The sequence below is a fragment of the Sorex araneus genome, chromosome 5, assembly GCF_027595985.1.
Source record: "Sorex araneus isolate mSorAra2 chromosome 5, mSorAra2.pri, whole genome shotgun sequence".
NCBI classification, from domain to species: domain Eukaryota; kingdom Metazoa; phylum Chordata; class Mammalia; order Eulipotyphla; family Soricidae; genus Sorex; species Sorex araneus.
The window spans coordinates 33,120,870-33,141,755 of NC_073306.1; the positions used below are offsets into that span (position 1 = coordinate 33,120,870).

Consider the following 20,886-nt stretch of genomic DNA (forward strand, 5'->3'; position numbering starts at 1 on the left):
CCAGAGAGAGAATGTATGTCCTGGCCGGAGAGGCAAGGTGGGCTGGGACACACCTGTCCCTCCCTGCAGTAGGACACATTCCCCACTCACAGAGCTGCTGCACCAAGTATGTACACACACATGCACATAAACACACATGCACATAAGTGCACACACACATACATGTGCACATAAACACATACACTGCAAACACACACTCATACAGAAATAAAAAGACTTGGGGTTGGAGCAATAGCGCAGCGGGTAGGGTTCGATTCCCAGCATCCCATACGGTTCCCTGAACATTGCCAGGAGTGATTCCTGAGTGCATGAGCCAGGATTATCCCCTGTGCATTGCCAGGTGTGACCCAAGAAGCAAAAAAAAAAAAAAAAAAAAAAAGAAGACACACAATACACACATAAACACAAAAATACACACTTAAAAACACACATACACATACATACACATACCCACACACTCATATACATATTCACACACACTCACACCCACCCATTCATATCCACACTCACATGCACACCTACACACACCCCCACACACACACACTCACTCACATACTCACACATTCACACACATACACACACCCTGCAATTTGTGCACAGGAAACGTGTGAGGTCCTGGGGCACAGAGCAAAAAGGCAAATGGTCAGCGGATGAGACCACTGTGTCTTCCCGGACCCAGGCCCCTCCCCTGACGGCTGTGCTAGCCACGTGCTCTGCAGGGGGGAAGATGCGGTGCTCAGTTCACAGGCTGCAGCCGTGAAACTGCACTCCTCCGAGGACCGTGTGCGGGCACATGTGCACCAGCCTGGGAGGCCGGCTGTCACCAAGGACAAATCACGCTGGTTTCCTGTCCAGACGGCAGCAGCAAGGAAAGGACCCGGGTGCAGAGGCCAGCAGCCTTTCCAGGCCAGCGCTCCACTTAGGGTAGGGCCACCAGGGTCTCCGGGAAAGGGGGTGGCTGGCTCTCACCACAGGAGCAGGTCTGCCGTCCCCTCCAGGCTTCACACAGGAATAAGGCAGCCACACGCCTGTCCCCTTTCACTGCTGGGGGAAACTGAGGCTCAGCAATGCTCCTTCCAGCGCTTCTCCTGCAAGCGGGGCTGGGAGCCCGGGTCTGTCTCCCAGGGAGGACTCGGGGGGCCCAGCTTGGTGTGGCAGCCTCTGAAACCCAGGGCCTTTGTACGTAAGGCTCACCAAGCAGTCAAAGGCGGACCCCTGAGAACGCATTGCCCTCTGCCCTCCAGCTGGGAGGTGTAGAACCCAGGCCTTGCCCAGCTGTGCCCACATTCCCTAGCGGTGCAGCTCCGATGGGAATGGAATTTGCTCTGACTACTCTCCAGGGGGAACGCAGGCGCAGAAGGCCGCGGCCTGGCGGGCTAACTTCAGCCCCAGCCCCCCGAAGTGCCCCCCGCCCTCTGGCTTCCATCCAGCCTAGCCCAAAGGGACCCAAATCTGCTTTCTCCAAGACCCCAGCTGGAGGGCAGGGAGGCAGGGGCCAAGAAGGGGGGAGGGGGGATGTCCTTTGTGGAGCCCACTCCCTGGGGTTCGCGAGGGGGATCAATCACCCGAAAGCAGGAGCGACTTGTAATTTTATTCCCTGGGAGGAGGAGCCTGAGAAGTCGGCCAGCGGGGTGGGGATGAGACGGGAGAAGGGGGAGGAGGACGGCCAGGGGAGCTGCTCGGGCAGAGGAGGGACTTGGCTAGGACTCCCAAGCCTTCTCCACTCTCCAAACTTTCACCAAACTCTTGGCCCCCGCCTCCCCGAAACCAAAACACAACAAGCTTCGGAGGAGCCGCGAGTGGCGCGGCGGGGCGGGCGGACTCGCAGCGGCTCGGAGCCTCCGGAGGCTGATGCAACTTTCCCTTTAAGAAAGCCACCTGGGCGCACCGCGGTGCGGACCCAGCACGCCCGGGCCGGGGGCTGCAGCATGGTAAGGGGGGGCTGCGGGCAGGCGGCGTCCGGCCGTCGGTCCTTCTGGCGGCTGAGCCCCGGGACCGGCGTGCGTGCGTGTGTGTGCGTGTGTGTGTGCTCGCGCATGCATGCGGGCATCTGTGGGTAAGAGTGTGGGTGCACGCACGGGGATGTCTGTCTCGCCGCAAAGGTCGGGGTAGGTGCGCGCGTCTGGGTGTCACCGCTGTCACCCGGGAGCTGCAGCGGGCGGGAACGGCGGCGTGTGTGTGTGTGTATGTGTGTGTATGTGTGTGTGTGTGTGTGTGGTGGGGGGGTGTAGGCATTTTTAGGGGCGGGGGGGCGCTGCGTGCCGACGCTAGCTCGGGCGGGGGCGGCGGGCGCCGGGGCTGTGCGGGTGGCCCCGGAACCGCGGCGTGTCACGGTCCGTCTGGGGCGCCGGGGGCCCTGCGGCGGCCGGGGGGCGGCGGGGAGCGGCGTGGAGCGTCCGCGCCCGGCGTGCGGGCTCGCAGCATCCCCGCGCCCTGGGGCTGGCCGGCCTGGCCGCCTATCTGGCCCGTGCAGCCGGCGGCCTCCCGCTATCTGTGCGCCCACCCCGCCGCCCCGAGCGGGGTCCCGCGCCCGCGGGCTCTCTTTGTCCGCGGCTCCGGCTTTGGGCAAGGGTGCCGGCGGGGGCGGTCCTGGGGGTGGGGGCTGGGGGCTGCGACCCCCGGGAGGCGCCTCCAGCGCGGGCGCAGGTGAGGGCAGGGGCCTAGCGTCCGCGGCCGGGCGGGGGGCTCGCCCTGGGGCCCGGGAGGGGCCGGCGCGGCCGGGGGCGGGGCCGGGGGCGGGGACCCTGGCGCCCCGGTACTTTTCCACCGCAGGGGCCGGGGGCGGGGCCGCCGCCTCCACACCAGCTGGGAGGCCCACACGTGGCGGCTGATGTAACGCCCGCCGCCCTCCCCGCACACACACGCACGCACACACACACACGCGCGCGCGCACACACACACACACACGCACACGCAGCGCACCCCGATTAGGGCGGACGCGCCCCGCTTCGAGGAATCGGGGTGCTCGGGGCGGTGCCGCAGCTCTGGGCGCGACCGCGCCCCTGCCCGCCCGCCGGTCTCCAAGGCCTCCCCGCAGACCGCCGGCGCCTTCTTAAAGGAGCCGCGCCCCCTTTCGGGCCTGCTCGCCGCAAGCCACGCCCCCGCCGGTCACTCTTAAAGGAGCCGCATCCCCCGCTCTCTGACAGCTGGCTCGCAAAGCGTGGGGGGGGGGTTGTCTGTTCCTTTGCAGAGACATTATCTGATGCCACGGATACTAGAGGATAAAGGCTGGGGGAGGGTGAAGAATAGAAAGGACATGTGAGGTTAAAGAGCCTTCCTAGGGCCCCCTGAGTCTGGGGGAAGATGAGAGGAGTGGGTGAGGGGGTTGGTGCTTAGAAGGGACTAAGGCGCCACACGGAGCATGCCCAAATGTTTACAGGGACCGCAGAGAAAACGCCCCCTTACTCGGCCTCCACTGCGACTGCGATGATAACCCCTCAGTGCCCAGCTGCGGACACAGAACAATCACCCCTCTGCTCTGAGAGCTGGCCAGCGGGTGGGGAGCCAGACACAGGAGCCTTGCCGCAGTGCTGCATGTGACGAGCGTGCTAACTAGCTGGCCGCTGGATGCTTCGGGGGTTCCGTAGAAAGATGGATTGCGACTGGGCCTGCCAAGGACGGTTTCTTGAAGATAATGGCTTTGGGACGAGTTTTGAGGATGGGTAGGGTATACGCAAGTGGAAATGAGGACAAAATTCCTCAAGGAACAGAAAACCATCCGAGCGAAGACATGAAGGCAGAGCCCTCTGGGAATGCTGACTAGTCCCTCAGGCCGCAAGGGCCACAGGTGGCCACAGAAGGCCACAGGTGGCTGCAGGTAGCCACAGGTCATCCACCTGACTCCCAGGCTGAGCTAAGGCCCCTCGCCTGCTCCCACCCCCTCTGTCCAGTGCCTGGAGAGTGTACCTTCTCCTCTCCCTCTCTACTAAACTGTGAGGACTTTGAAGGCAGGGGAAAAGCCTGTCACTGTCCACCCCCAGGAGTACCCCAGGGTTTGGCCCGATAACCCCTCATAGTGACTGGCCAGGGGTTGCCGCACCTTCCTTGCATGCAGCAGACCCGTGTTTAATATCCAGAACCATGGGGTCCCCCGAACACAACCAGTTTGGACCCACCCACCCCCATCCTCTTGCCCCCAAAAGATTGATCTGTCTGGGGGCAAAGAAAGACAGAGACTCTAACAGGACTTTGTATCCATATGTCCTTGGGAGGGAGGGGGACCGACAACTCGCCCCACTATCTCTTCCACTCCAGACCTGCAGCAGCCCCTGCTTTCCGGCTCTGGGTCTGAGAGACCCCCCCACCCATGTCCCACCCGCCTAGCCCAGTTCTGTGTCACACTCACATCTGTGTGCTCTTCCCACCTTCTGCTCAGCGCTCTCCCACCTCCGACTGCTCTGCCTGAACCCAGGTTCTTTCTTCTGCCCTCCTTCACTCAGGTTCTTTCTCCACAGGCAGGATAAAGAAATCCACAATTGGGCCTGGGAGATTTTCCATGCCCCGGCACCCAGTGGTCACCTGGGCACCATGCTGGGACCATCCCCATCACCAGAGCATGAGTGGCCCCTGCAGTCCTGCTGGTTGTGGCCCCTACTAGAGTCTCGAAGGTCCGGGCCTGCTTGCTCTACCCCCCTTCAGCCTGGGCCACTCTCCCCAGCTTAAGCCCAGGTTGGCTCGGTTTCATTGACTTAGAAGTTCTCTCCCTGCGGTTGCTATATAGCTAGATCAGCTCCCGTGTCCCTGAACCCTTACTTCCTCAGGGATGTCCTCCTGGTATCCCCGGGGGCCTGGGGAGACTTTGCTCTTTCACACCTTTAGCTCTGGCTTAACGGTGGTAGGCAGGCTTTACTCTACATTCAGCTCAGCCTGCGTGCTTTATGGAACTGAGATTCATGGGTTCTTGGTGCCTCACGTGGGTCTAGGACATAGTAAGAGAGCAATACATGTTTGTGGTATAAGTGAATAGGATTGTGCCAGCCTTGCCAGCCTGCTCAGCAGCTAGGGCTTATCCTGTTGGTGGTGGAGAATCAGCTCTTTTGGTTGGCTTTGGGTTTCTTGGTGTGTTTTGATTTTGTTTTGTTTTGTTTTTGCGGTGCTAGGGACTGAACCTGGGCCTCGCCCATACCATCAAAGCGAGTGCTCTACTGCTAAGCTCCATTCCTGGCTTGGGGCTTTGGAGATTAATGCATTGGAGGGGTGGGAAATGTGGACCTGTAGAGTCGAAAATAAAGTAGAAATTATGTATTCTTCCTCCCAAAAAGCAGTAAGTCATTCTCTGCTTTTTATCTACTGTGGAGAAGTTCCTATTCTCACTGTTCTCTCTCTCTCTCTCTCTCTCTCTCTGTCTCCCTCCCTCCCTCCCTTTTTCTCTCTCTCCCTCCTTCCCTCTCTCTCTCTCTCTCTCTCTCTCTCTCCTTCCCTGTCTGCCTCCCTCCTTCTCTCTCTCCTTATATTTCTCAAAATAAATTTCTTTCAATAAAACTATGTTTTTTGGGCTTGGAGCCTTGCATGCGGCCGACCCAGGTTCGATTCCCAGCATCCCATATGGTCCCCTGAGCACCGCCAGGGGTAATTCCTGAGTGTATGAGCCAGGATAACCCCTGTGCAATCGCCGGATGTGACCCAAAAAACAAAAACAAATACAAAAAACAAACTATTTTTGCAAGGCTGGAGATACAGCACAGGGGTAGGGTACTTGCCTTGCACAGGGTTGACTCAGTTTCAATCCCTGGAACCCCATATGGTCCCCTAAGGTCTGTCAGGAAGTGATCCCTGAGCTCAGAGTCAAGAGTAAACCCTGAGGGCCGGAGCGATAGCACAGCGGGTTAGGGCGTTTGTCTTGCACACGGCCGACCCGGGTTCGATCCCTGGCATCCCATATGGTCCCCCAAGCACCGCCAGGAGTAATTCCTGAGTGCAAAGCCAGGAGTAACCCCTGAGCATCGCTGGGTGTGACCCAAAAAGCAAAAGAAAAACAAGAGTAAACCCTGAGTACATCTGGGTGTGACCCTGAAAAAACAAAACTATTTTGCTTTTCTTTTTTTTCCCTTTTGGGTCACACCTGGCAATGCACAAGGGGTTACTCCTGGCTCTGCACTCAGGAATTACTCCTGGCATTGCTCAGGGGACCATATGGGATGCTGGGAATTGAACCCAGGTTGGCCATGTGCAAGGCAAATGCCCTACCCGCTGTGCTATCGCTCCAGCCCCTATTTTGCTTTCTTAGAAGCAGGTCAAGTAGGTGGTTCAAAGGTCTGGAACAGATGCTTTGCCAGGTTTGATCCTTGGCACCACATGGACCGAGCATCACCAGGTGGTCCCTAAACCAAAATAACCGCCCCCACCAAAAAAGTCAAGGATAGTGCTTAGTGGAAGAGCATATGCTCCTGGGTTTGAACTTCTAGCGCGCGCGCACACACACACACACACACACACACATCTCAAAAAACAAAAAAGAACAGGAATTTCAGAACCAAGAAAAGAAGTATTTTAACCCTATCTTCCAGGATGAGAAAACCAAAATTCAAAGAGATTAAACCACCTCCTTAGAGTCACACACGTGGTGAGTGACCGAGTCAGAATCCCAGTACAGGCCCACGAGGTCCCGAGCCCAGACGCATGCTCACATGCTCCCCTACTTGTCAGTGGCACTCATGTATGTTTCAGGGCCCATCTGGTGCCTGAGTGATGTGGGTCCCCAGGGCTTTAAAGGGGGCTTGACATCTCATGGATATTCAGCGGCTCATTTTTTAAGCCATTTAATAGGAATGGTCGGGGCTGGAGAGAGAGCTTAAAGGGCAAGTATGTGGGAGACCTGGGTTCAGTCCCCTGCCCCACATAGTCCCTGAACACTGTGGAGGGAGCCACCCTTGAATACCAAGACACCACTGAGCGTGGGCCCCAAACCAAATGCATATACAGAAACCGCAGCGGCAGGAGAGGTAGCCGAGCTTCCTCTCCCGTGTCCTCGGAGCTCTTCTCAGTAGTCTTTGCCCCACCCTACGTAAGGGCAAGGACTGATTTTCTTTTTTCCTTTTCTTTGGGTCACACATGGCAGTGCACAAGGGGTTACTCCTGGCTCTGCACTCAGGAATTACTGCTGGTGGTGCTCAGGGGGACCATATGGGATGCTGGGAATCGAACCCAGGTTGGCCATGTGCAAGGCAAATGCCCTACCCGCTGTGCTATCACTCCAGCCCCAGGACTGATTTTCTTTGGGTGCTCAGGAGGGTAAGAACACCCTGAAGCATGAATTTCTGTACTTCCTGCCCTCAGTTTACTTGCCTAGGCCACCTGACCTGCTAGCCTATTACTTCCCATCCCAGTGGGAATCCCAAAGAGATACCTTCATCCTCCTTTCATTTATTTATTTATTTGTTTTTTATTTATTTATTTATTTATTTGCTTTTTGGGTCACACCCAGTGATGCACAGGGGTTACTCCTGGCTCTGCACTCAGGAATTACCTCTGGCGGTGCTCAGGGGGCCATATGGGATGCTGGGAATCGAACCTGGGTCGGCCGCATGCAAAGCAAACGCCCTACCTGCTGTGCTATTGCTCCAGCCCCTCATTTATTTTTGGCAGGGAGGAGGTGAGGCCACATCCAGCAATGCTCAGGGCTTGCTCCTGGCTCCACACTCAGGAATCATTCCTGGCAGTACTAGGGAACCCTATGGGGTGTCCAGGATCAAACCCAGGCTGGCTGCGTGCAAGGCAAGTGCCCTACCAGCGGTACTGTCTTTCCAGTCCCTCATCCAGCTTACTCACCAGCTTGAGGGTGGTCAAATTAGAGTTCAGAACTTGGAGGCAAGGGTGCAGTGAGTGAAGGACATGACTGCCTTCCTAGGGAGCACCCCCTCTCCGACTGTCCCCCTGGCAGACCCAAAGCCAAGAGCAGGGCACTCGTTCCAAGGACACGGAGGGGCAGAGAGGCCAAAGGGTGACTGGCAGAGGGAAATGATTCCAAGTCCCTGCCCGCGGAGAGTGCCCTGCAGGAGGCCAGGGGGCCTGGACAGAGGCCTGTGGAAGTCACGCTTATTTGCATAGGCCTGGAGCTACCATCCAGGCTTCCAGGGATCGAGTTCCTGGACCTGTGGTCAGAGGTGGCCCTTGATGGTGGCAGCAGGTGGTAGAGTGACACAGAACAGCCTTTGAAACAGCCTCGGCTTCCTGCTCCTGGGAGGGGAGGGCGGGCTGCAGCAGATTCAGCCGCGCGGAGAGATGAATCCTTCCTGGAACCAAGGCCTGGGGGAGAACAGCCCTCACCCTGGGTGCAGGATTTTCCTCCCGGGAGAATTCCTTGAGGTTCGCTGCTGGTTGGTTTCTTTCCTGACACCCTCTGGAGAGACCCCTTCCTCCCACCCCATCAGGAAGGAAGTTTTCCTAAGGTGAGCCTTACCTGCCTGGCTCACTCTGCTCGGACCCACCTGATGAGTCTCCCAAGTGCGAGAAATTCTGCAGTGCCATTTGTGGTAGTAGCCAGACACTTTATTTATTCATTTATTTAAATTTGTTTGCTTTTGGGGTCACACCCAGCAATGCTCAGGGGTTACTCTTGGCTCTACACTCAGGAGCGATTGGTGGTGCTCAGGGAACCACATGGGAAGCCAGGGATCGAACCCGGGTCGACCCCATGCAAGGCAAACGCCCTACCCACTGTACTATCACTCTGGCCCCAGTGGTGGGCATTTTAATCCTCTTCCTTAAAAAAAAAACACAACAAAACAGGGGTTCAGGGAGGTAGTGTACTGGATCCAATCTGATCCCTCACCCCACTGTATTGTCTGCAACCCTGGAGCCCCCTCCCGCCAACCCTGCTCGGGCCACTGCACCCTCGGGCGGGCACATTGAGGGTTACAGTTTATTATCGGAGTGGCCCTCAGACCCCCCGAGCACCTACCTCCTGCAAAGCCTGAAAAATGGAAAAGGGAAAAGAGATGGAATGAAACCCCAAAATATCCCACAAATGGTGGGTTTCCGGTGCGAGGCCCTGGGTTCAGCCCGCCGCACTGACATGAACCCTTGGAGCCCAGCACTGCTCCGGGGGCCCCACCCCCTCTGCTCCGTGCACGGGCCTCACACTGTGTCTCAGTGCTGGCTGCCAGATCTCGGCCTGGCCTGGCCCCTGAAATGAGCGGTGCCCCCCCCCCCCCCCACCATTTAGCTCGTTCTTCCGTTTGGTTCAGCCCACGTAGCTCTGAACCAGAGGGTGGGAAGCACAGACAGACCCGAGGGCCCTGGCCCTTGGCAGCTGGTAGACGGAGGCACCATCAGATAGTCAGTTTCGTGGGAGCTAAGAAGGACGCAGGAGAAAGCCCTGGTTCTTACTGGGGGTGGCCGGGTTAGGAAGGGCCCCCCAGAAAAGTGGACACATAGGCTCTGCATGGGACCAGCAGGAAGTGCTCAGCCAGGCTAGGGCAGAAGGCCACTCACACCGGAGTGGCCAAGAGTCCTCATCAGGAACGCGTCTCCAGACCCGCTTCCTGGAGCCCAGCTGAGTGGCATCAGGATGGGGGAAGCATTTGGGGAGCCCGGCCTGAGGCAAGCTAACAGGCCTTGAGGGGAAAGGTTGAAGTCATTCACCCAGACACTGAAGGAACCAGATCCTGTCCCAGTTCTGGGCTTATTTTTTATTTTATTTTTTTTTTTATAGAATTGGGCATCTGGAGAGTCAAAAATAGGTCTTTGCCCATGGGGACAGGATGCCTGGAGCCCCAGGGATGCCGGGGAAGGGTTGGGAGAGGAGCAAGGGAGGAGTGGCAGAGAGGTCACTCTGAAAGCAGCAAGATGGGGGGGGGGGAGTCTGGACCTGCAGCCCCTCCCCCAATCTGGACAGTGTGGGGAGGGGAGGGCCACGTTCCCACGTCCTCTGCTCGCTGGACTCGGGCCTCACTGCACTGTGTTCTCTCCTCAGCCCTTGAAGTCTGTGGTCTAGAAGTGCCGGAATCCAAGGCTGTGCGTGTGGTCCCAGACCCCAGAGCCCACCTCACCCACCGCCACCATGGTAGGAAAAGGTGCCAAAGGGATGCTGGTGAGTAACACTCGGGCTGTGGGGAGGGACTCGAGGCTGCTCTCTCGGTGGGTGCTGGGCTGTGTGTGCACACGTGTGTGTGTGTGTGTGTGTGCACACGTGTGTGTGTGTGTGTGTGTGTGTGTGTATGTGGCGTCGGCAGGGCAGATCCTTGCATGAGCCTGTAGGAGAGAAAGACATTGAGTCTTGAGCCCCGAAGGGCACCCCCTGGCTGGCTGGGGGGCACCCTCACTGCGACCCTGCATTCCACCTGTATTTAGTGAGGCTGGCTGAGAGGGGCCTTAGCCCCCTGCTTCTCTATCTTCTGGTTCCTTCTCGCTCCGAAAGTGACTCAGAACCTATCATCTGGCGACTCTCCCGGGGCCTGTGAGAGAGAGCCTCCCTCTCGCCTTCTCCACCTCTGGCCCTGAGAGGTGGGACGCCTTGAGAAGCTGGGGGCAAGGCTGGCAGGAGGAGGCCTCCCCACCCCGGGGGACCCAGAACTAGGGGCAAGAGGCCAGACATGGCCCCAGGGGCAGCGACTGTACTTCTCTTGGGGTCTGGCCTGGGAATATGCCCAGTGGGGGGCTACAGGGGGACGAAGCCAGTGAGTGAGCCAGCTTCTCCCCACCTCTGTGTGTTGTGCGTTCTGGTGGTCCCGGCTCTCTGCTGAGCCCTCCCCAGGGCCGGCTCCAAAGGCATAGTTTGGGGTGGGGAGACAGGGTGGTTCTGTTCCACATGTCAGGACCCTCCTTCAGTGCCCGGTCCCTGCCCCTGGGCTCTGGTTGGGCGCCCCAGGAAGAATGAGTCCCACCTGCACTCTGGGGGATCGGCTGGAGGGTCCGTGACCAGACGCTTGTTGGGGTGCCTGGGGGTGCTGGGATAACTTCAACTTTGGGTTCTCCGCCTGGGGGAGTCCTGGCACTGGCAGGGACGCTGCAGGAGGTGGGTGGCTCTGCCCCTGGAAACCCGGGACACAGCTGCAGGCCCCCAGTTGCTCTGCTTTCTCAGGAGACGACCTACAGGCCCGTGGGGGGCAGTCGGGGAGGCTGTGGGCTGTGGGCGCAGTGACTTTCAGACCCTGCTGGAGCAGAGCTGTCCCCTCCCCCACAACCCCCCCTCCACGGGCTCTGCAGGGCCAGGGGAGGGCGGGGGAGGGGGGAGCCTGGGGACCCCCGTTCCCAGCACCAGGATGTGCCTAAAGATAGCCGGGGCTCCGTCTCTCCGAGCCCTCTGCCCTCCGGTCCTGACCGCCGTCGCCGCTGCCTTTGAGGCTCATAGCATCTGTCCCCTGGGCACCCCCAGTGGCTGCTGGAGATTCTATTCCTGCCTCTTTTCCAGTCCCACTGTTGACCTTGGGCTACTCTATTCACGGGCCCCAGTTTTGGAACTGAACGCGCCTCCATTCAGTGCCGGTCTCTAGGAGACGGCCCGAGGAGCCCCATCTCTCTGCCAGCCCAGGCGGCAGAGCCACCCCTTGACTGGGTGCGGTGTCCCCTCGGGCCGATGGCTGAGAACGGTCCTTTCACACATGTGGGGTGGGGCAAGAGAGGGGCTGCTGAGGGTCAGGCCTGTCAACCAGGGGCCCTGGAGCCATCCTAGCTCTGCGCCTCCCACTCCACTCAGGCCCTGCCCCTGCCGTGGGGTCCTCATGCCCAAGTCCCTTTGCCCCGAGGATGGGTATGAGGACATGGACACAGCCTGTGCCCTCCTTGGAGCTTCTGCCAGGCTCCCCAGGTGGGCAGTACTGCCCAGCACGTGTGCCCAGGCTCACATGCCAGCCGCACGTGTCCCTCCCCGACTCCCAGCCCTGAAGGTCTCTGCCAGGCAGGCTCAGCTGCCACACTCACGCCTCAATGGCTCCCAGGATGGGATTTTGCGAGGACCCAGCTGGCCAGGGCTCCAGGAGCAGCTGGGACGCTCGGGGGCCTGGTGGGGTACACTGGGCAGCAGCAGCACTGCCGGGGGCTTCGAGGATGGGGAACTGGAGGAGGGAAGCTGAGGACAGGAAGCAAGAGAGTCCCATGGCTCGGCTTTAAGTTCAGGGCCTTGAACTAAGTTGCCAGGGCAGCTGATTGCGCCCCCCACCCCCGCCCGCCTATGCCCTTACTCCCCTCTCAGAGCGTCTTTGGGCACCCCTTGCCTCCGCACCCAGAAACCTGCCCAGATAAGAGCAGAGTCAGCAGGCTGGGGTCCCCACGCTGACCGTCCCCACAGCCCCAGGCCACGCGGCCGCCCCACCCTCCACCCTTCTGTTTGCCTGCACGGGAGGGCTTGGCCACCTTTGGTCAGCCAGGACCTACCTGGCACACAGTGTGTGCTCACCCACCCCAGTCCTGGCATGCAGAAAGTGCCTGACGGGTATGGGCTTGGCTGGCATTGGGCCCTCACCAAGCACAGGCCTGGCCCCTATGGGGCACTCCCTTGGTCGAGCCTGTTACCTACTCGGCACTCAACCTGGTGCGGGTCCCGGCACGTAGCCTCACTCCCTGGTGGAGACACAGGGGGCACGCCCTGCCCAGGGCTGGCATCCCCAGCCTCCTTACCTGTGCCCCACTCGGCATCCGTGCGGGGGTCCCGGGAGCAGCGGCACCCACTCCTCAGACGCTCGCTGACCTGAGGAGACAGCTCCGGGAGCTTCTAGTTTGTTTCTTTGTTTGTTGCGGGGGGGGGGGGCTTTGATTTGTTTGGGGGCCACACAGAGAGGTGCTCAGGGCTTGCTCCTGGCTCTGCACTTAGGGGTCCCTCCTGGCCGGGCTCGGGGGACCTTATCAGTGCTGGGGATCAAACCCGGGTCGGCTGTGTGCGAGGCCAGCGTGAACCACCTGCACGCCTAGCTCCTTGGCCTTTGATGGGAACTTCTTGACTCGATTCCTAGCACCCAGTGGGAGTCCCTGGAAGAGTCCCTCGTGCCTGGGAGGCACTTCTAGCCCCAGGCTGCACATGCAATTGGGACTCCCCTGCCTCAGGCATGGCCACACGGGGCCACTCTGTGCCAAAGGCCTTGCACCCATGTGTGTCCTCCCAAGGACGGCCCAGCCCCCCGGCTCCCGGCCCAGAGGTGCCCCAGGATGATCTCGGGTGCCCGCCCCCGCGGCCCCGGGGCCCTGTGCAAAGCACAGGCTCTGGATACAGAGGAGAGGCTGCTTCCTCCAGGCCTGCCCTCCCTCGTCGCGGGCCTGCGCTCGGCTTCCTCCCTGGAGCCTCCCCACTCCAGGCTGAGCCCCCCTCCCCACTCGCTCCTTCCCCGCGGCGCCCCCACCCAGCAGCTCCAGAACCCACACAGCCCCTCGACTCCGCGCCCCTCTGGAAGCGTGCCTGCTCGTATTAAGGGAAGTCAGCGCCCGGGCTGGGGGAGTCGGCCTCCCTAAGTGGGGCCCGAGCAGCTGGATCCCACTAATGAGGTCTCATTACGGCCAGGGCCCAGCTGGGCTGCTGCCGCCTCCCTTCCCCGCGGCCAGAGCCAGAGAAAGCCTCCAGCCAGGGCTGCCTGTTCTGGGCACCCGGCCCAGGCCAGGGCAGCCGGAGCCCAGAGCCCACCCTGGGTGGAAGGGAGCCCTCGGCCATCATGGGTGACTGGGCCTTCCTGGAACCAGAGTCCAGCCGGGCCTTGGCCCTCAGTCTGTGCCCGCAGGAAGTCAGCAGAGTGTGTCTGGGGACTCGGGCGGGGGAGGGCGGGGAGTGTCCCGCCCAGCGAGCCTGAGTTGGTGGCCTCTGGGGCCCTTCTGAGGCGACTTGCTTGAGTCCCTTCCTCAAGGGGCTGTCGGGAGAATGTGATGTGTGCACACGCAGCACACACACACATGCACACACCGGACACGTGCACATCACACGGGCACCTGACGGTGTTGGACAATGTGTGTCTCTCAGGCTTTGTCGTTACCTGAGGTACTTGTCACTGTTGTCGCTGAGTCTCCAGTCTCCCTTTCTGGGGCTCAGCGGTGGGTCCTCCCCGCTGTCTAGCGGAGGAGACTGAGACACGGGGGGCGACTCAGGCCAGGCGTGGTGGGGCCTGCCCAGTGGGGTTCGCACCCCGGTCTGGATCTACAGCTGGTGCCCTTCTTGGCTTGGTTGGGTTTGGGTTTGGGTTTGGGGGCCACACCCTGCTGGGGTTACTCCTGGCTCTGCACTCAGGAATTACTTCTAGGGGTGCTCAGGGAGACCCTGTGGGGTGCCGGGGATCGAACCCAGGTCAGCTGTGTGCCAGGCAAGCGCCATCCCCGCTGTACTCCAGCACAAGCCAGGGCCCTTTTGTCAAAGCCAAGTCTCCCACTTGGCCCCCTGTGGGCTCATCACACTGCCCACACGCAGAGCAGTGTCCTGTACATCCAGGGGTGAGCCCGCCCCGGCACAGTCCTCCTGGGCCCTTGCTCCCTGGGAGGCGGGTCTCCACACAGCCTCTGGCACCTGCCTGGCCCTCAGCGTCCACAGGAGTCCTGCCAGAAAAGGGAGCCTCTGAGAGGGGGCACACTGGCTAGAGTGAACTCGGGTCCCAGTGCTCCTGGGGCCCCCTAAGGTGCTAGGAAGTGTGGCAGGTCCCCATGGACTTTGCGTGCCCCCTGTGCACTGGTGCCTCTTTCCTCAGGCAGGTGCCCATGTGGGCCACTAGGCCAGTGAGATGTCCTGTGGTCACTCCTGCTATGAGATACCCCACTGGATTGGCTGGCTGGATCCCCAACACTGGGGGAGGCCAGACATTCCCCAGCCATACCACTCAAGCAGTGGGAGACGCTGAGATAACGCCAGGTACTGGTACCTGTACCCTCCTCCCCATCACAGATGCCCAATGGCACCTGTGCCCCTCCTCTTATCTCTGATGCCCAATGGCACCTGTGCCCCGCCTCCCCATCTCTGATGCCCAATGGCCCTTACACTAATGCCCGATGGCACCTGTGCCCCCATCTCTGATGCCTATGGCACCTGTACCCTCCTCTCATCTCTGATGCCCACTGGCCCTTACACTAATGCCTGATGGCACCTGTGCCCCCATCTCTGATGCCTATGGCACCTGTACCCTCCTCTCATCTCTGATGCCCACTGGCCCTTACACTAATGCCTGATGGCACCTGTGCCCCCATCTCTGATGCCTATGGCGCCTGTACCCTCCTCTCCCATCTCTGATGCCCAGTGACGCCTGTGCCCCTCCTCTCATCTCTGATGCTCAATGTTGCCTGTACCCTTCCTCCCCCATCTCTGATGCCCGCTGGCACCTGTACCCTCCTCCCCCGTCTCTGATGCCTGCTGGCACCTGTACCGTCTGTCCCCATCTCTGATGCCCAATGGTGCCTGTACCCTCCTCCCCCATCTCTGATGCCCATTGGCATCTGTGCCCTCCTCCCCCATCTCTGATGCCCAGTGGTGCCGGTGCCACCCCTGGAGATCCAGGCTGAGGCTGAGACTCCTGAGGTCCAGTCCTGGGAGGGCGGGACCCGCCTCCGGCTCTCTGATGCTCACATCGCCTCAGTCAATGGCCGTGAGTGAGTACATGTGTGTTTTGTTCCAACAACTTGCTAGGAACAAGGAAAAGTCATGATCAGCCCACGCCTCACTCCAGCCCCGCGCGGGCGGCACGGGCACCGGCCGGAGGGGCAGGGCCAGGGAGGGGAGGCCGAGCCTCGGGAGGAGATGAGGTGAAAGTAATCGCGCTGCCCAGCGGGCACCGGGAGACGCAGGGGATGGTCAGTGCCGCCTGGAGCTGGCAGAGGTGTGAATGAGCGCCCGGGACACGCGGGCGCCCCGGCTCCCCTCCGAGTGCTCACCCCGGGATGGCCGTGGCTCGTGGAACGGCGGCCCCCTGCACCCCAGAGCAGGTCAGTCTCTTCCCAAAGGTGGAGCCCCCTCCCTGGGGTCTGGCAGGCTGGGAGGCTGGGCTGGGGGTGGGGAGAGGGCCCGGCGCAGTCTGTGCCAGCAAGTGAGACAGACACCAGCAAAAGTGACCCAGAAAGTTGCAACTGTGCAACGGAGCGCAGGAAGAGCTGGTGGAGGGGGTGTGGGGGGGACAGTGGGAGTGGGGGGCCCCCAGCCCCAGGACCTGCTGAGAATCTGCTCTGTGTATCAAAGCTGCATTGTCCTGGCTCCCGGGGAGACGGGCCGGAGGTGCCCAGGAATTGTACTGATCAATACAGCCCCATTGTCTGTGCCACGGCAGCTACTCCTATGGGGAAAGGGGGGAAGGGGGCAGTGGTACAGGGGCTCACGGCGAGGGTGGGGGAGGGAGAGGGGGGCCCGTGTACCCTCACAAGGGGGGAGGGTTGGTGGCAGAGAGGGTGAGGGAGAGCCACCCTCCTTCCCTGGGGGGTCCGACCTGGCCTCTGGAAGCGAGAAAAGAAACGGTCATCCGAGTTGGGTTTGGGAGAAACGGGCGGGGGGTTGCCCTCAAACCTCAGGCATGCCAGTGTCATCCCACAGCCCCTCCGCAGAGTGCAGCTCACTGTCCGCCTTCGGGGGCAGAAACCACCGCGCAGGGTGAGGCAGGGCAGTGCTCCCGCGCCACCCCTGCCCCACCCCCGGGCTACGGTCCTGCTCCCCACCCCCCACCCGCTTGCCTGGGCACGGGTCCTGCTATCCACAGACAGACCCACTCTCGGGCCGTGCTCCCGGGTACCCAGAGATGGGGGCACCAGCCAGTGTCCCGCAGGGGCCTGGGGCCATCTCCACACTCCTGTCCCTCCAGCGCTGGCCCCGGCTCTTCCCCAGGTCCAGCTGGACACTGCAAGTGGAAGGACCGTGGCTCTGTCTGGGCAGCCTGGCTCCCACACCGATGGGAGAGAACCAGGGAAGGACAATCCTGGCGGATGGTGGGGGGATCGTTGGGGGGGATTGTGGGGTCTCCTGGGGCAGTGGCTCAGTCCAACCCCCACTCTGGGGCCCCCAGAAAGTCACCGTTATCATCCGGGGCTGGACGCACATCAGTCTGGGAGGTGGGTCACAGCCTCCTCCAGAACATTTGTCTTGGATGGAACCCCAGCCCATGAGCAGAGCCCGGGGCTGCCGCGTCCCAGGGGGCCCTGCCCGCCCACACGGCTCAGGGCGCCTCACTGCCCGCCGGGGCTCGGGCCTCACTAAAATAGCCGGGGGGACGCGGCTCAAGGCAGACGGGAGGCGGCGGGCGCGGGGCGGTTGTGGCCGAGGGGGGAGATGGAAACGGGGGCGGCGTGGGTCAGACAGGAGGAAGGGGACTCGGCCCCTGCAGGCTGGCTGCCCTGTGGTGGGCTCGGCCGCGGGGGCCACTCTCCATGCCGCCGTCCTTCCCGTGCATGTGAGGGGTCTCCGCTGCCTTGTAATCAGGGGGACGCCAGAGCATGTTGCAGAGGTAATGTGGAAAGCTGGGGAGACGGCGGGGAGGAGAGGGGCTGAGAGCCTGCTCCGTTCAGGCTGCCAGTTCCAGCGGAGGGGCTAAGGTTTGCTCGGCAGGTCCCCCCGGGGTGGTCTGGTAGAAATCTCAGGGATTTCTGCCGTCTCCTGGTCTCAGACAGCGGGGGGCTGAGCGGCGAGTGGCCGTGGCCTACCCGGCGGCCGGAGCTCGGGCAGGGTCCCACTTGCGCCCTTAGAGCCGAGCAGTCTCAGTCCCGGGAGTTCCTGTGAAGCAGTGACTACGCCGCGGGTCCCTGGAAGGTGCCCGCTCTGTGGGGTGCACCCAGCCAGCAGAGGGGTGGGGGTCGTTAGCCCCGGGAAGGTTCCTCTTGAGCGGGGTGTGCACTATCGGCTCCACAGCCGCTTCTCAGGGGGAAAGGGCCACTGAGAGTGCGTGGAAGGTGGGGGTCGTATCAGGGGCTCAGCTGACTCCCCACACTCAGTCCCAACCCCTGGGCCTCCGTGCACCCAGCCTGGAGACCTTGTTGCCAGGCTCCCGATGAGGAAGTGTGAGGGGAGACGGGCTGTCCGGGGAGCCAGGGGAGAGTGGATACCCCAGAGAGGCATCAGGTCACTGTGGTCAGCTCCAAGGACTGCAAAGGACAGAGAGCAGGGAGGGCTGGAGCCCAGAGCGGCTGATCGGGGCTCCGTTAGGCAGACCTGCTGGGGGTCCACGGTGGGTCTCTCAGAGCCCGTGGCCACTGCCAAGAGAGTTTCTATTAGTGAACCAGCAGAGCAAGAAAATGAAAGAAGGGGGCGGTGCATGGAGGGTCAGTACGGTGGGTAAAAGCACTGGTCTCACACGCAGCCAAGCCAGGTTTGATTCCTGGGACTCCAGGTGGTCCCCTGAGCACTGCCAGGAGATGATCCCTGAGTGCAGAGCCAGGAGTGACTCCTGAGCACTGCCAGCTGTGGCCCAAAAATGAAAAAGGAAGGAAGGGGGAGGAAGGAAGCAACACAGGAAGGGAGGGAGGGATAGAGGGATGGATGAAGGGACGGATGGAGGGACGGACAGAGGGACGGAGGGATGGACGGAGGGACAGAGGGACAGAAGGACGGAGGGACAGAGGGACGGAGGGAGGGAGAGAGGAGGGAGGGAGGGAGGGAGAGATGGAGAGATGGAGGGAGGGAGAGGTGGAGGGAGGGAGGGAGAGATGGAGGGAGGGAGGGAAGGAGGGAGAGATGGAGGGAGGGAGGGAGGGAGGGAGAGTAGGCGGGCACTCATCAGAAGACGACTTAGCAGGCTCTATGGGGCACATGCCACCTGCTTTGCTATTGGAGGCCCAGTTAGGCCCCTGGTACACACACACACACACACACACACACACACACACACACACACACACACACACGGCCAAGGATGTGTATGCCTGGGAAGCACGTGGAAGGGAGGCCCAGAGGGCTGCTGGAGGCAGGAGGGAAGCAGAGCCCCGACACCGCACAGAGCGTTTGGGAACCCCTCGCCGACCTTGAAGACAGTGGGTCTGTCTGTCACCCGCCAAGCTCTCAGCACAGCGCCCCGGGTGCTGGGAGCCCTCTAGCTCCTTCTGCCCAGCCCTGGGCGTGTTCGGGAGCTGGGGCGCCTCACGGCTGCCCGCAGGCTGAGCTGCCCTGCAGTGCCAGTCACTATCAGAGCCAGAGCATGGCTGCCTGTGGCACGTGGTGGGGAAGGCAGACACCAGAGGCCTACGGGGGATGCTCCGGCATGGGGGGGGCCTGGAGGTGGGTTCTGGCCCTCCCACTGTGGGAGCCAGAGAGAGACTTGGGCTTGAGGCTTTGAGGACCTTGCTCTCTGCAAGGCGCCCTGCCTGCCCCGTGATGCCATCCTGGACCCTCGGTCACCTCTTTTCGCATCTCTCACCCCTGCCGCGTGCTCCCACCCACATTCCCCACGGCCGCACAATCCCCCATTGTGCCCCTAAGTAAACAAGCCCGGGACAGAATAGAACGGCTATTGTGGCTGGGACATATAGAAGCCCTCTTTGGCGGGGGTTTGTTTGGGAATGGGTAAACTCCCAAAGCAGACCTCGCACTCGGGAAGATGCCCCCTGACCCACAGCATTCCTGTCCATCCTGTCCATCCCAGCAGGCCAGATGAGGGTGAGGGGGTGACACTATGGCACCTTTGGGCTAAGAGCCACCCTTGCCCAGGCTCCAGGGGACCTACAAGGCCCTTTACCGTCTTGTAGGGAGACCGTCTCGGGCCTCACCCCGTCCAGTCCACCCGCTGTCCTCTCGGGAGCTCCCCCTTCATGGCCGTCCTGCAGGTGGCTTTAGGGCCACACAGTTTCGGTGCTGCTGGTGGCTTGTGTCTCCTCTAGGCTTCTAGCTCCTGTGGGCAGGCGGGGACACCAGCTCTCCAGAAGTCCCAGTGTGGGTGGGCTGTAGGCCAGCCGGCTAGGCATGAATGAGTGAACCCCGCTTCTCAGGTCTGCCGGTTTGCTCCAGATGCTGCTTGAACAGAGGCGGGGACGCCTGACAGTTCTGGGTGCTGTGCTCCCTAAATCCCCTCTCAGGTGTCTCTTGGGGGGCTGTGGGGATCGGGGGTGCAGCATGGTGGCTCCATGCAGCAGGTCGATGCAATGCTGTCCCACCCCAGGCAACAGCCTAGGGGGGCCCATAAGGGCCCCAGTGGGACCAGGGCGCAGGGTTGGGGCTCCCGAGACGCTACGCCCCCCAGGTCTGCATTCTTTATGGACTTTCCCAAGGCCACAGATGCCAGGCTGATCTCCCCATCCTGCCTGGATTTCCCAACCTTTCTGCCCCCCAGTCTGGCCACCCTGTGTCCTGGCCAGAGCCACCACTGTCCTTGAGTCTGTCTCCTCTGCACCAGCTCGTGTCATCATGTGTGGCCTTCAGCCTGTGAGGTGACCCAGGGTGCCGTCGGGACACTGTCCAGACACCCCTCCCAGCCAACACTCCCCCCAAGGCCGTCTCTGCCCCAAGCACCCTGGGTTTCTCAAAGGGCAACACTGAGGGTGCAGTTGTGTTTCAGTGGGACCCCACTGACCCTGCGCTCACACTAACTAGTTCCTGGTCACCTGGGAGGACTGGAAGGGGCAGGGACACTTATAAGGGGTTGAGGAGCGGTCAGAGAAGTCATTCATGGGGAAGGCATGCAGCCCACCCCGGTTCCATCCCCAGCACTGCATGGTCCCCTGAGCCCCTCCAGGACTGATCCTTGAGCACAGAACCAGGAGTAGCCCCTGAGCACCATTGGGTGTTCCCCAACTCCTCTCTAAAATAGGAGTCGGGGACCAGAGCACCCATATGGCCCTCCAAGCACCACCAGGAGTGATTCCTGAGTTCAGAGTCAGAAATAACCCCTGAGCATTGCCGGGTGTGACCAGAAAAGCCAAAAAAAAAAAAGGAGGGGGGAGTTGGTCAAGCCAGTGCCAACTGTAGGTTAGGGGTTCCAGAGTGGTAGCCCCCCTAGGACCTCAGTTGACCCTGCTCCCCACCTTTTCGAGGGTCCTTCTCTTCATGTATCTCTCTCTGTCTCTCTCCCCCTCTTTCTCTCCCTC

General features: G+C 61.2%; 1 protein-coding gene across 3 annotated transcripts in view; it reads left to right on the top strand.

Moving 5' to 3' along the window:
* Positions 1–1,665: 1,665 nt before the first annotated feature.
* The window catches only part of SLC6A9 (solute carrier family 6 member 9), a 31,725-nt gene continuing 12,504 nt past the window's right edge, over positions 1,666–20,886 (top strand). The window contains exons 1-2 of one of the 3 annotated variants that reach the window (XM_055138202.1): positions 1,666–1,931; positions 9,914–10,030. In XM_055138202.1, coding sequence (XP_054994177.1) covers positions 10,001–10,030 — 30 coding nt within the window. In that variant the 5' untranslated portion in view covers positions 1,666–1,931; positions 9,914–10,000. Of the gene's footprint in view, positions 1,932–1,987; positions 2,109–9,913; positions 10,031–15,659; positions 15,820–20,886 lie in introns of those variants that run through there. The other 2 variants (XM_055138203.1, XM_004614166.3) reach the window with 2 other exon arrangements.